Below are 16,334 nucleotides of genomic sequence, written 5' to 3'. Positions count from 1 at the left end.
CTTAATAGGGCTGCACAACATCATAAAGAAAGTTTAGAGGAGGATTTTTTGTTGGAGACACTGAGTTCATCTCAAAGGGCTACATAAATATTAATAATGTTAAAGGTGATGCTCAAACACATGGAGGACCCTGTAAGAGCTAGGATCATCACTCCAGGGGTTGAGAAAAAATACAAAGCTGCACCTAATGACCATGTGTATATCAATGGCCAGTTACCCTTAGACTCTCTGGTCATTTCCAATGCTCGTAAGAGAGCTAACTCTGAAACAACAGGGGACTCCCCTCCTCCTGAATAGGAGTCCAAATTATTAGATGCTTGGGGAAAAGGATAGCCTCACAAGCAGCAAATAATTGGAGCATTGCCAATGCCCAAGCATTGTTGGCAAGGTATGATAGAGCTAATTATGACATACTTCAAAAGCTCATGGAATTCATACTGGATAAGAATTCAAGGATGAATCGCGCACCACCTAGGAATCGCGCACCACCTAGTTCCGAAGAGACTGCAGGGCTTGTATGCAAAGTCCTACCTCATCGCCTAAGCTGTCATCAACAAGAGACTTGCGATGTGAGCCTTGTATCGGGGATGCATTGTCCAGCAGTTGTTCTGAGGAGGCTAGGAGGTCAATGCGAATTCCTTGCACTGGAAGAATGGCCACAACAGAGGCAATGTCTCATGCCTTTTTGGGGTTGCGCCATACAGCAGAGGAGATGAGTCAGTTCTGGTGGATCCACAAACGGGCTAGCAGAGCACCTTCAGGCCCCCTTCCAAGGGTCCAAGACTGGAAAGGCAGGGAAGAACTCATAGTCGAAGAGTCCAGATGCTGGTTACAAGAGACTAGCCTGTGGAGTCACTCTGGGGGGCCTGGGTACAGGTTGGATGTCCAGTCCTTCTCACCTAGGCATAAGGGCAACAGGTCAGCACAGCAGGGCAGACATCACTTCAGGGGAGCAGTCCAGCAGAGTGGCAGTCCTTGAAGCAGCACAGCAGTCCTTCTTCCTGGTCGAGTCTTCCACATGTCCAGAAGTGTATTGAAGACTTGGTGTCTGAGGGCCAATAATTGTACCTGGTGCCCGCTTTGAAGTGGGAGAAGGTGCTAGGGCATTCCCTTTGAAATGTATACATTTCCTGTCTCCCCTGCCCAGGCTTCAGACTAACTTTATGGTATGTGGGAATGCAATCCTTTGTGTGAATGCAGGACACAGCCTATTCAGGTGTTAGTGGGGCTTTACCTAGCTCGCCCTCCCATCCTGGCAGTGATGGCCCATCCAGGCATATCCAAGCTTTGTGTGAGGCTGTCAAGGAGAATACACAATGACCTACTACCAACTATACCTAGTTATGTGTTCAAGAGACAAGTTGCAAGCAATAAATGGCTAAGACAAGAAAATGCCAACCTATTAAAAGGAATATAGCGCAAAAATGATCGAATGCACTCCTTTCAATTTTAAACTCCCTTAATTTGTTGAAAAATTCTCAAAGGTGACCGTTTGGCGTTCATACTTGACAGTGCTTGACCCCAGAAGTATGTGTTTAAAACTGGAAATAAGTGGTGCACCGTCTTTACCCAGCGTCAAGATGCACTGCCGATATTGGCAAAAGCCGGTAATCTCATGTTGTGAATCCAGTGAACAGCCAGTAATCCAGAGAATTCATTGGTTTGAGGCATTTGAGCTGTAGATCATATGCGTTTGCATAGATTGCCATCTAGTGTTGGGTCCGGATGTTTGCACTTTGTTTTTCTTTTAAGAAGTCTTTCCAGTCACGAGGTAGGTGACTCTTCCTTTCAGTGATAGTACACATGGGCATTTTTGCAATTGTTGCACTCCGGTTCGGCACTGTTTCTTCGGGCCTCCTTCGACAGCCAATGCACTACCCTCGACAGTATTGTTTCCCATTCTCCGCGTATCATTTGCTCTCAAAAACCTTCGATCGGAACATTCGTGGAGGGCTGTTGGGCCTACCCGCGCCGGGATTGGTAGCAGCTGATGGAATGGACTCCATTCAAGTTATGTCCAGGGTGTCGCGCTAAGTTTCCACGCACCAACTTGCATGTGGTGTGCAACCTTTGCCTATCCCTGGAACGCGACGAGAAAGACTGCAAAGTGTATTGGTCGTTTCGGTCCAAGAAGACGCTCCGTGCCCGCCCGGCTCGACGTCATGAAATGTTCCAACAAAGCAGATCTGCGCCGGACCTCCTCAAAGACGGGTCCAAACATAAAGAAACGCAAGCACAGGAAGCCAAAATGGAAGAGGAATTCATCTCTGTGTCCAAAGCTGACTTTGATGCCGAAGACCTCACACTGGGACAACGGATCGTGAGTAAAGACACTTCCTTCCCATACATCTCCTTTATAAAAAAGGCTCCGGTCCCTCCTCTGCCTTCAGGTCAAGGTCGGCACCCGGGAAAAGTTTTTGAGCGCCCCGCCTTCGGGCTCGGCGCCAAAAGATAAACAACAGCCTTGCGGCTCGGGCTCTACCCGTTCCCATGCCGGTGCCGCTCCGAAACTTTCGTCAATAAAAACAAAACACCTTCCGGTTTCCATGCCACGATTACATAAACCTAACATTCGACGACAAAACGTGCAGTAAAAGAAGTACTGCAACTAAAGAGCCTCGGACCGATAATCCACCTTCGGATCCGAAACAGGAGATTGTCATTAACCCAGAAACTGGACATATTCATGCCAAACTTGCTGAGAAAAGAAAAATGGGCCTACCAGAAGACTACCACATTCCTATAAAGAAGAAAAATGTGGGCACTAACCCTTCTCCACCATATAGCCCACCTTTTTTACCTACTGACCCAAATTTACTGATTACATCTACACATTCCCCTACGCCACCATCCCCTGACCCACAAGATACAGGGCATGGGGAAATGGATGCACCACAATATGCACCACAAGATTCTGATCCCAGATAATGACCCTGACCTATATCCACCCAGGCCTTCGGCCCCAGATGACAACCTTGGTTACATTGAGCTCCTTAATAGGGCTGCACAACATCATAAAGAAAGTTTAGAGGAGGATTTTTTGTTGGAGACACTGAGTTCATCTCAAAGGGCTACATAAATATTTATAATGTTAAAGGTGATGCTCAAACACATGGAGGACCCTGTAAGAGCTAGGATCATCACTCCAGGGGTTGAGAAAAAATACAAAGCTGCAACTAATGACCATGTGTATATCAATGGCCAGTTACCCTTAGACTCTCTGGTCATTTCCAATGCTCGTAAGAGAGCTAACTCTGAAACAACAGGGGACTCCCCTCCTCCTGAATAGGAGTCCAAATTATTAGATGCTTGGGGAAAAGGATAGCCTCACAAGCAGCAAATAATTGGAGCATTGCCAATGCCCAAGCATTGTTGGCAAGGTATGATAGAGCTAATTATGACATACTTGAAAATCTCATGGAATTCATACTGGATAAGAATAAGACTAAAGCCAGTGACCATATTCAAGAAGGTAAATTAATACCTAATGCCTCTATCAGGTGGCGTTAGATCAGGCAGATACAGCAGCTTGGGCAGTAAACACTAGTGGAACATTCCGTAGACACGCTTGGCTAAGGATTTCATAGTTCAAGCCTGAAGTACATGCCTCTATTCTCTTTGGCCCAGCTGTCGATGTGTCACTAGAAAAGATGAAAAAAGATACCGAAGTTGCTAAGTCCATGGGGGCCTTACAATCACCTTCTAACTGGAGTTCCTTTCATCGCTCATTCTATAGGGGCGGCTCCAAAAATATATCTACAGAGAATCCCTCCTCCTCTTGCAAGGGCAACAATCAGTTGCCCTCTTCAAGAGGTTATTTTTCGGAAGGATATAGGAGGAAACAACAGCAAGAGAAGAGGTAGTGGTAGTTCAACACGCACCTTCCCTGCCAACATCAAGCAGTGACTTATTTCCCATTCCCCAGATCTTTCCACTCCTGTCGGGGGACGTCTTTCACAATTTCTACCCATTTGAATACAATTAAACAGACAAATGGATTCTACAAAATATTCAATCTGGTTATTGCGTGGAGCTTACAAGCACTCCACCGAATATTCCTCCAAGGTCACACCTCATGTCACAAGAACATTTCACCCTTCCAAAGCAAGAGGTTCCTTCTATGTTGCAAAAGGGAGCAATAGAACCAGTCACTTTACAATACCAAGGAACAGGAGTGTACTCCCTCTACTTCCTAATTCCCAAAAAGGACAGCTCTCTGAGGCCTATATTGGCCCTTAGAGAACTAAATCTATACATTCAGGACCATTTTCATATGGTAACACTCCAAAAAGTGCTTCTTCTCCTTCAGCAAGGGGACTTTCTATCCACGCTGGTTTTAAAGGACGCTTACTTTCATATTCCAATACCCCCTGCGCACAGCAAATACCTCAGGTTTGTGGTAGAAGGCCAACATTATCAATTCAAAGTCCTTCCCTTTGGCGTGACAACCGCTCCCAGGATTTTCACAAAATGTTTGGCAGTAGTCGCAGTGCACCTGAGAAGACGACATGTTCACGTCTTCCCATACTTAGACGAGTGGCTCATAAAGGCCAGTTCGCACAGCAGCTGTCTACGCCATACACAAGGCACTGTGCAACTGCTTCACCACCTAGGATTCACAGTAAATCAGACCAAATCCAACACCAACCATCCATGTCTCAAGACTATCCAGAAGCTACTACAGACCCATGAAAAGCTCTAGCATTCCCAACTCCAGCCAGAATCAGGAATATTCAAAACCTAATGTCTCAGTTCCAGCCTCAACACTCCTTACCAGCTTGAGTGTTCATGCAATTACTGGGACGGATGGCATCTGGCAACATAGTTCCGTACGCTAGACTTCAGATGCATCCCCTACAGGAATGCTTAGCACGTCAATCGAACCAGGCTCAAGGTCAGTTATCACATCTAGTGATTTGAAAGGACGGCCCTTCAGCGAACCGGTTCAACAGATAGTACTGACAGCAGAAGCATCACTGACAGGTTGGGGACCGCATCTCCAAACCCACACAATTCAAGGCATGTGGAGCTTCCAACAAAAACAGCTTCAAATAAATCACCTAGATTTTTCTGGCTTTGAAAGCATTTCAAGCTCAGCTAGTAAGCAAGACTGTACTAAATCGTACAGACAACATGACAGCCATGTATTACATTCAAAAACAGGGGGGGACAAATGCTCTCCAACTGTCCCACCTAGCCCAGGATATCTGGAGGTGGGCCATTCATCACAAAATCTATCTCCTAGCAGAACACCTCCCAGGAGTAGACAATCAGATGGCAGATCTGCTAAGTCGCCAGACACAGCAAATCCACGAATGGGAACCACACCCTCAAGTTCTCCTCCCATTCTTTCAAATGTGGGACTTCGCAGACATAGACCTGTTCGTCACGCACCTAAACGCAAAATGCCCAAACTTCGCGTCTAGGTATCCACACCCATTGTCCAAAGGCAATGCACTATGAATGAACTAGTCAGGGATATTTGCTTCTGCTTTTCCGCCTCTCCCACTCATTCCATTAGTGGTTCGGAAACTCAAACAAGTATCCCTGACACTAATCCTAGTTGCTCCCACATGGGCACGTCAACCATGGTTTACAACCCTATTAGAACTCGCTGTAGTTCCTCATCAAAAATTACATCTTATACCCAATCTCCTCACACAGAGCCATGGAGACATAAGACACCAAGACCCCAGTCAAGTCAATCTGGCGATCTGGCACCTGTTTTGTTTGCCTATCTTAATCTACCACCAGACTGTATGAATATTATCAAGGGAGCTAGACGTCCTACCACAAGAGCCTGCTATGCAGCAAAGTGGAAGCGGTCTGTGATTTACTTTAATAACAACCACATCTACCCGCTTGATGCTTCCGTCCAAAACATTAAATGCTATTTGTTACATCTACAACTTTCCAATTTAGCATTTATGTCCATACATTTACATCTAGCTGCTATATCTGCATACCTCCAAAATAGACAGCATATATCTCTTTTTAGAGTACCTGTCATTAAAGCGTTTATGTAGGGACTCAAAAGAGTTATTCCCCCGAGACGTCCACCTGCTCTAGTGTGGAACCTCAAACGTATTCTCACCAGACTAATGGGTTCACCCTTTGAACCATTGCACAGATGTGAACTGCAATTTCTCGCATTGAAAGTTGCTTTCCTAGTTGCTATCACATCACTCAGAAGAGTGGGTGAACTTCAAGCATTAACTATGGAAGAACCTTTTTTACAAATGCATCAAAACAAAGTAGTTCTTCATACCAATCCTAAGTTTCTTCCTAAAGCCATTTCTGCTTTTAATATCAATCAATCTGTTGAGTTGCCTGTGTTCTTCCCTCAACCAGATTCAGTGGCAGAAGTGCACTACACACATTAGATGTGAAAAGTGCATTGTTTTTTTACATTGAAAGGACGAAACCTTTCCGTAACATAAATCAGCTTTTTTTTCTCGCTTTTGCTCCGCCACGTAAAGGCAATCCTATATCAAAATCAGGTATTGCAAGGTGGATAGTCAAGTGCATTCAAATATGCTGTGCAAAGGCTCAACGAACATTAACAGTTTCCTCTAGAGCACACTCTACACGCAAACTGGGGGCTTCTATGGGGGCTTCTATGGCATTCCTAGGAAATATACCCAAAGATTATATATATGCAAAGCTGCAACATGATCTACACCTCACACATTCACATAACACTATTCTGTGGATGTGTTGGCTGCACAGCAAGCTATAGTAGGCCAAGCAGTTTTACGTACACTATTTCAGACCACTGCAACAGCTACAGGTTAGCCACTGCTTTGGGAGATAACTGTTATGTAGTCTATGCAAAAGCATATGATCTACAGCTCATATGCCTCCAACGGAAAACGCTACTTACCAAGTAAGCATCTGTTCTTGGCATATAGAGCTGTAGAGTCATTTGTGCCCGCCTCCCGTGTACCTATACATGTTGCAGTAACATCTTACATAGATACATACATTCATGGACATCTACTTCTTACTTTAACTAACTCCATTATTACCCTCTGCGGGAAAACAATCAAGCAATGGAGTTGATGTTCATGCGCACTATCACCGAAAGGAGGAGACACCTACCTCGTGACTGGAAAGACTTCTTCGGAGAAAAATAAAGTGCAAACACCCAGACCCAACACTAGATGGCGATCTATGCAAAAGCTTATGACTCTACAGCTCTACGTGCCAAGAACAGATGCATACTGGGTAAGTAGCATTTTCCTTATCCAATTTTACACAGAGGCCAAGTGATTTCAAACTTTTAATGTAGTAGAAATTCCCACCAGGCGTTTTTCTGGAATATGTTCAAATAAACTTTTGATCCTGGGTAGCCAAGCGAACATTCACCCAATGCATTTCGAGCAGAATGCCCTTCGTCTGGGGTAGCTGTGATAAAACAGCAGAAGTTCATCAGAATAACTTACTTGTATCTTTTAAAAATATATAGCCAACATTACATCTTTTTAAAAATACTGTTTGATAACCAAAAAGCACCTGTAGATTTAAACTAGCACTATTGCAAAACAAACAAATGAATAAACCATGTTGATGGCAAGAAAATCTTAAATCTTATTACCCCCGTGCAAACCTATATCATAAGTGATGTGAACCAGACAGTCAAAAAAAAAAGAAGCTCACATCGCACCAATGAAAATGATGCAATTGTGAGTGAAACAGCATCATGACCCAGGGACTAGCTACTCCTGACTAACATTTTTGTAACCAACAGAGTTATGCAGGAACGGAACAAATCTTAAATGGACTCCTCCAACAGGTGTTATATATCCATAGAAACTGGTCATGAGATTCAAACAGACCCAGTGGCTGTGTTCCCCAACCCCAGTGAAACAAATACTGATCTCCTCTCAAAGATACAGCCCCCTGTAGCCCGCACCTGTAGAAACATAACTGCTAATCCCAATACAAATTCCCCTTTGCAAAAAAATACACAATGCAAATACGTGACCAAATTAAATTTTAACAAAAATAAAACGGACTAAAAAAGCAAACACGATCTACACATCTCTCTGTGAGAAAAACAAATATGTGTACCAGGAACCTTGTCCAGAAAAAGCAAAACAAAGTCATGACTGTGATTGAATAGTTCATGACTTAAAAAGATTTACAAAAAGATATTAACTGACCAAACTCCATGTGTCCTGTGGTTTCCAGGTGGTCTCCAAGATGATATTGTACTCCTTATTCAATGTTTAATTTGGGTGCAACTGATCGGAGGGGGTCAACATATGTAACATAGCGCAAAGATGATTGAATGAACTCCTTTCAATTTTTAACTCCCAAAGTTGGTTGAAAAATGCTCAAAGGCGATAGTTTGGCGTGCACACTTGAAAGTGCTTGACCCCAGAAGCACATGTTTGAAACTGGAAATAACTGGTGCACCATCGCGCCCCAGCCTCAAGATGCACTGCCGGTATTGGCAAAAGCCAGTAATGTCACATTGTGAATCCAGTGAACAACCAGTAATCCAGAGTAAACCATTGTTAACCAATTTTAACAAAATGTACACAGAGGCGAAGTAAATTCAAACTTTTAATGTAGAAGAAATGCCCATCCAGGCGTTTTTCTGGAACACGTTCAAATACACTTTGATCCTGGGTAACTATGCGAAAATTCGTTAAAATTGGATAACAATGGTTATTTCCAACCTATTAAAAGTGGCATATTCAAAATTGTATACTTTACCAGAAAAGAGAATTGTTCACTACAATTCCAAAGCCATCAATCAAAAACGGTTTACTTGTTCCCATTTCGAAGTTATCCTTAGTACATGTAATAAGGTAACTCCAATATTATCCTATGAGAAATTCAGACCTTGCAATAGTGAAAAACAAATTGAAGAGTTTTTCACTACCAGGACATGTAAAACTTAGAATGACATGTCCAACTTTTTAAATATATGGCACCCTGTCCTGTGGGCAGTTTAGAGCCTACCCTAGCAGTGAATTATGTGTAATAAAAAGGAAGTTTTGGGCCTCACTAAACGATTAGTTGGACAGGTTAGATTGTCAGTTTAAAACTAGCACACATAGGCTGCAATGGCTGGCCTGAAACATGTTTAAAAGGCTACTTAAGTGGGTGGCACTGTTGTAAGTTACAACAAGGCCCACACTAAGGGGCCAATTCCGATTCCGGTTGGAAGGGCTCCCAACCATGTTCGGAGCCCTTCCGACCGAATCGGAACGTGTCGGCCGGATTGCTTTCCGATTGAGCCATTCTGATGGGCTCTGTCGGAATGGAATCCGACTTGTATTTCCGGATGGCTTACGACGGGCTCGGAGAGCGAGAGCCCGTCTGCCATCCGGAAATCCTTCAGTACTCTCCCGGTCACCTCTTTACGACTGAGGGAGTACGATGGCAGTATTTCACTGCCTTTTCGTGCTGGTCTTTCCGGCACGAAAAGGCAGTCGGAAACTGTCTTTGGGGGCCCCCAGTAGGGCCCCTATGGGTGCAAGGCTGCCGAATGGCAGCCTGGTGGCACCTATGGTGCCCCTCTGTGGATCCCTGCACCCGGTGGCAGGCACCTTGGGGTGCCGACCATAGGGTGCAGGGATGAACTGCACCCCTGCTTTTCACATTGCAAGCATGCTTTCCGCTCGGAATGCATGCTTGCATTGTGAAGTATACGAGTGCGACCAAACCCTATTCGGTCGCATCATACTAGCAGGTCGGTCGACAGCAGGTCGGTCGACAGCAGGACAGCAGGTCGGTTGGTTACCGCTACTGACTGATGTCGGACGGACACAGGTCTGTCCGACATCGGAATAGGGCCCCAAGTCTTTACTTTACATCTTTTCCTAAAGGTAATTTTTTTACATGCTTTGCACTTACACGATAATGTGCTTATAAATTATTCTGCATACAGTTTATTTCTTGGTAAGCATATTATCATGTTGCTTGTACACTCTTCCAAGGCTAGAAACATTGAATGCTTTGCCCTTACATTTGGTTGTCCGTTTGAAGACAGCTGTAAGGCTCCAGATCAACCATCGCATCAGCTTTGCCCCTTTGACACAGTGTGATTGGAACAGTTCTTTGATTCTATAAGCTGCCTCTGAGCCACACTCACAAGAGGAGCAATCCTGCTGGGATTATCCTGGAACTCTGTACACTGTTACTGAGATACAGCCCTACTGACTCTAACCTTTATTCTGCAAAGGAGGATAGCCTGCTCTACACCAGATTGGCTTCTGAACACATCATACATAGGTATGGGAATTAGGCTGTCAATAGGATCACTATGCTCTCAATAAAATAGGGATTAGGAGATAGGAGTATAACTATAATCACATAGTAATGTTATAGTGGTTAAACTAATCATGTTCTTAACCATTTTAGTAATGCTGGTTACAATGCTTTGTTTCACCTGCCTACTAATTGAAGCACATGTTTTTTTATATGAGAATGCAACTGCTTCAATAAATGTTTGAAAAGTCAGATTTGTGTCTTTATTCTATTTCCATTGGGTACACAAAAGTGAACAACAAAAAGGTAAATCTCTTTCCAGGATTTCCTTGGAGAATTAGAGTAGTCATTTTCGATTTGCAGATACCATCTGGTACCCTTGTAAGGTTAGGAGTTCAGTTGGGGCACTTCAGGCTAGCTAAGAATGATGCCAACATTCGCTAATAATTTGTGAATTCTTAGTCTCCATTCTACGAAGTTTATACTGTCCAGACACACAATCCTATATAACTCGTAGGAACCATAAAATAGCACAATCAGTGCTGTGTGTACTCTAGTAGCATTGCATTTACAGGCGCTTGGCACATGTAGTATCATTTTACTAGGGACTTACAAGTAAATTAAATATGCCAAATTGGGTGAAACAAATGTTACCATGTTTTAAGAAGTAAGCGTGTTCACTTTAGCACTGGTTAGAAGTGGTAAAGTGCACAGAGTCCTAAGGCCAACAATAACAAGATCAGAAAAATACCAAGGAGTAAGGAAAAAAAGTTTGGAGGAAGACCAACCTAAGGCTAACAGGAATAACATTTGGGATTTGCAAATTTCAGAAATATGTTGTTTCTAGCTCAAATCGATAAAAATCATACAGCCTCAGTCTCCGAAAGGGCATTTCTGTTCAATTCTTAGTTTGCTATTTTAGTAAGCTAGAAATTACTTCTTTACAGAAGTGTATAGAAGGAAGGAAATGTAACTGTCTTTGCTACCTTCCAGTTTGGATCCCTTTGTATACTTGTACCATGCAGGCCGGAAAAGCACTGCCACACAATATAGCACCCGAAGATTGCAGCAAGATCTCCACTGGGAGCTCAGAGCATCGCAAATTTTGATATTGATAGTTCATCGCTTCATTGGGGGTACAGTGCTGTGTCTGCACATATTGGTGGAAATGTAGCTGATGACATTGGACCTTGACATAACTGTACTAGTATATTAATGGCTTTGATTCTGCAGGTACGAACCACTCATTTTGACATAAAACACACCAAATTGATGCTGTTGAACAAATGTCTAAATGCAGTCAAATTTCCTTTGTTGGCGTAAAAGAGGTGCAATATTTACTGAAAACCCAAGGGATATACCGACTGATGGAACTTAAAATCCTGCCAATGTAGATTTTCTCATCCCTATTTTTAAATAAAACACTGTTTTTATATAATGAAGATATCCAGAAACACGCCTTATAATGTCTTATCAATATACAACAATATAGCTGCAAATTAAATTGATTTTTGCGTTTGACGCTTTTGAAAAATATAACACCTGAATCCATCCTTTTTTATTGTTTCAGGCACATACACTTGCACAGTGTCCCAAAGAATATCAAGTAGCAGCAACAGCACTGTCGTTAACATTTTGCCACTGCCTTCTACATCACAACTTTCAACAAATATTGTGGAAGGAAAATTCCCCTGCCCATCAACCGTGCGCCTACAATGCAATGCAACAGACTCAAACAAATACAGTTTTCAATTTAAAGTCCAAGGCTCATCAACAGCATGTAAGTGCAGCATATTAATAAGATGTTCCTGCATAGAACTGCGGACAGCTTTTTCTTTGTATGCTGTACAAACAACCGCACAATTGTTAGAATATACTTGGGTTCAGTTCTTGACTTTTAAATGTTTTACTTTTTTGAGGGAAGACTTGTTTTTGCTGTACATGAATGGTAAACATCAACAATGCGCTAATGTAAATGCTGTTACAATTTCTAATTATAACTATATCTAGATGTAATATGGCTAACATGGCTTGCCAACATGTGTAAAGTATTTTAATAAAGATAGTTACGCAATGTCATGAGATTCTCAATGTACCCACCCATCTTCAACTCCTTTTTATTTGCCATTTGGGTGGACGTCTTATTTAAGGGCTCTTTAATGAACGAAAAAATGCACCTATACCACAATTGAATGTTTTGCATAATGTGGTTGCATACATCAATTTAGCGGCATGTGAGAAAATACTGATGTTAAGACTTTAGAGTGTCCTTATTTAATGCAAAATGACTAATATTTGAACCAAGATTTTATAAATACTGTGAAAATACCCTGGGGTTATTTTTCAGTTATTCGTCTAACCCTGTAGCACATCCTCTGCCCAGTGGTTATTTCGTAGGGGGTGAGACAAAGGCAAGTAGCAGACAGAAATCATATTAACCATAAGGCTCAAAAGTTACATATTACCTAGTCCCTTCCGGTCTAAACCACACTCATCTATTTCTACTTCGGCAGAGTCTTATTAAAAGTCAATGCGACATGTGACAGCCTAATTGACATCTCCTGAGGCGGAGGCCGGGAGGAACACTCGCTCGATTTTAAAGCTTAAATTTTGGAAAGTAATTGTTGTTTTACCTGCACTGCACTTGCTCCTGAGCACTCCCCCCTCCAAAACTCGCTCAAGCACACCCCGCGCAGCCGATCTTAACGCTGCCGTGGGTCAGATACTCATTTGCCGCCATCAGCAGGGAAGCCGGGGCACCACCACCGCCCTGAGGCCACGCCCCCTTCTTTCCCCCAAAAGGATGTGCCTTAGCCTGAGGCCACGCCCCCCTGGCTGCTACATAAGTCGCACTACACTCCGAACGCGCATTAGCCTAATTGACATCTCCTGAGGCGGAAGCCGGGAGGAACACTCGCTCGATTTTAAAGCTTACATTTTGGAAAGTAATTGTTGTTTTACCTGCACTGCACTTGCTCCTGAGCACTCCCCCCTCCAAAACTCGCTCAAGCACACCCCGCGCAGCCAATCTTAACGCTGCCGCGGGTCAGATACTCATTTGCTGCCATCAGCAGGGAAGCCGGGCCACGCCCACCTCCCTGAGGCCACGCCCCCCTGGCTGCTACATAAGTCGCGCTACACTCTGAACGCGCATTAGCCTAATTGACATCTCCTGAGGCGGAAGCCGGGAAGAACACTCGCTCGATTTTAAAGCTTACATTTTGGAAAGTAATTGTTGTTTTACCTGCACTGCACTTGCTCCTGAGCACTCCCCCCTCCAAAACTCGCTCAAGCACACCCCGCGCAGCCGATCTTAACGCTGCCGTGGGTCAGATACTCATTTGCCGCCATCAGCAGGGAAGCCGGGCCACGCCCACCTCCCTGAGGCCACGCCCCCCTGGCTGCTACATAAGTCGCGCTACACTCTGAACGCGCATTAGCCTAATTGACATCTCCTGAGGCGGAAGCCGGGAGGAACACTCGCTCGATTTTAAAGCTTACATTTTGGAAAGTAATTGTTGTTTTACCTGCACTGCACTTGCTCCTGAGCACTCCCCCCTCCAAAACTCGCTCAAGCACACCCCGCGCAGCCGATCTTAACGCTGCCGTGGGTCAGATACTCATTTGCCGCCATCAGCAGGGAAGCCGGGCCACGCCCACCGCCCTGAGGCCACGCCCCATTCCTTCCCCCAAAAGGATGTGCCTTGGCCTGAGGCCACGCCCCCCTGGCTGCTACATAAGTCGCTCTACACTCCGAACGCGCATTAGCCTAATTGACATCTCCTGAGGCGGAAGCCGGGAGGAACACTCGCTCGATTTTAAAGCTTAAATTTTGGAAAGTAATTGTTGTTTTACCTGCACTGCACTTGCTCCTGAGCACTCCCCCCTCCAAAACTCGCTCAAGCACACCCCGCGCAGCCGATCCTAACGCTGCCGTGGGTCAGATACTCATTTGCCGCCATCAGCAGGGAAGCCGGGCCACGCCCACCGCCCTGAGGCCACGCCCCATTCCTTCCCCCAAAAGGATGTGCCTTGGCCTGAGGCCACGCCCCCCTGGCTGCTACATAAGTCGCGCTACACTCCGAACGCGCATTAGCCTAATTGACATCTCCTGAGGCGGAAGCCGGGAGAAACACTCGCTCGATTTTAAAGCTTACATTTTGGAAAGTAATTGTTGTTTTACCTGCACTGCACTTGCTCTTGAGCACTCCCCCCTCCAAAACTCGCTCAAGCACACCCCGCGCAGCCGATCTTAACGCTGCCGCGGGTCAGATACTCATTTGCCGCCTCAGCAGGGAAGCCGGGCCACGCCCACCGCCCTGAGGCCACGCCCCATTCCTTCCCCCAAAAGGATGTGCCTTGGCCGGACGCGCCCGTCTGCGCCCGTCCGCGCCAGGACTGGCCAGGGGCCCAGTCCCTCTGCACTTTCCAGCTCGTCACCCCTCACTTACTCTGCAGATACCCTCCGGCTCCTCATGACTAGTACCCCTTACCCCTGCCTCCACTCAATCTCTCCCGAAGAGCGTCAGAGCAAATGCAACCACTGCACGTACAAACTCACCCCACACTCCCCCCCAAAGTTAGTACAATCATAATGGCCCTACTAAACTGCAGATCCCTCCCCAAACACAGCACTGAAATCAACCTTTTAATCCTGAATAACGATATTGATGTGCTGTTTCTAACAGAAACCTGGATCAACTCGTCATCAGATCCAGACATAGTCCATGCCTTACCCCTGGGCTACCTAATTAAACACCTAGACAGACCCTCAGGGTCAGGAGGTGGCATAGCGATCACCACCAAAGCCCACCTCTCCTGCCAACTCAAGGACAGCCCAATCCTCGACTGTGAAAATATTCATTACTCCATTCACCTTTCCCCGGAGAAAACTTTGACGGGACTTTTGATCTACCGACCCCCGGGCCCACTAGCACAGTTCCCCAACTCACTGGTGGAAACAGCCACTTCCCTAGCCTGTTTTTCCTCCAACTTCACAGTGCTAGGAGACCTCAACATTCACTTTGATGACCCAGGGAACAAATTAGCGGGAGACCTCAAAGAAGACCTAGCCGCACTCAACCTCCTTTTGAAAAATCTTCCCCCACCCAAAATAAGGGCCATCTCTTGGACCCTATTTTCTCAAACATCCCGAAACTCACCTCATCGCTACCCCTCCCTATCCCCTGGACAGATCACCACATGATCCTTCTCAAACTTCCAATCACCACCGTACCCACCCACCGCCCTCCACCATAAGCACCCTCTCGCCCATGGCACAAACTAGACACGGACGCTTGGACCAGCCAGCTGATAGCCTCCATCCCCACCTTAGATCCGGACCCCTCTCTAGCAGACTCTCAAATTCGTTGCTGGATAGAAAAATCCTTAGATTTGGTCCTCCCTTGCAAACTCCTCCCCAGTAAGAGGGGATCTTTTAAGTCACCCTGGTTCACTCCGGAACTGCGTGAGCTACGAAAAAAATGTAAAAAACTTGAACGTCTCTGGAGGAAAGATTGGGCCTCAAATAGCAAAGAAACTTATAAATCTGCAATGAAACAGTATAAAATCCTCATAAAAAATACGCAAACTGCCTATTTTGAAGGGAAAATTCTAGCTGCTGCCAACTCCTCCAAGGAGACCTACCACATAGTACGGTCACTTATGAAAGTCCCCGAACCGCAGCCTGTCGCGGATCCCACCGTCGCCAGATGCTCCCAACTCGCCGAGTTCTTCTGAGCTAAAATTGTCAAGATCCTAAAGTCCTTCCCCCAGCTCCACCCCCCGACCGACCCTCCAGCTCGGCCCATCAATCAAGATGCCCCGTCCCTGGACGCCTTCCTTCCCATTTCCATCGAGAGGTTGGAGGCCACCCTCAATCAGGTGAAAAGTGGGTCCCCGGAAGATCCAGCGCCCATGAGCAAGCTAAAACTAGTTGCTCCCACCATATCCCCCCTCCTAACCAGGCTCATAAATTCTACCCTCTCCCAAGGGTCAGTCCCCTCCGACTGGAAAAGTGCAATAGTACGCGCTCTCCTTAAAAAGCCCCATCTAGACCCCTCTGATCCCTCAAACTTTCGACCTATTTCCCTCCTCCCAGGCATCAGCAA

At 45.3% G+C, this 16,334-nt stretch overlaps 1 protein-coding gene across 3 annotated transcripts in view; it reads left to right on the top strand.

Annotated features, from left to right (window-relative positions):
• LOC144762473 (adhesion G protein-coupled receptor F5-like) overlaps nt 1-16,334 on the top strand; it is a 1,325,307-nt gene that overhangs the window by 840,083 nt on the left and 468,890 nt on the right. For all 3 annotated transcript variants that reach the window (XM_078647685.1, XM_078647687.1, XM_078647686.1), the window contains one exon: nt 11,795-12,004. In XM_078647685.1, coding sequence (XP_078503811.1) covers nt 11,795-12,004 — 210 coding nt within the window. The remainder of the gene's footprint in view (nt 1-11,794; nt 12,005-16,334) is intronic.

This window comes from Lissotriton helveticus, chromosome 6 (genome assembly GCF_964261635.1).
Source record: "Lissotriton helveticus chromosome 6, aLisHel1.1, whole genome shotgun sequence".
NCBI lineage: Eukaryota > Metazoa > Chordata > Amphibia > Caudata > Salamandridae > Lissotriton > Lissotriton helveticus.
The sequence above is the reverse complement of the archived record's forward strand: the minus strand, read 5'-3'. Positions and strand labels throughout refer to the sequence as shown.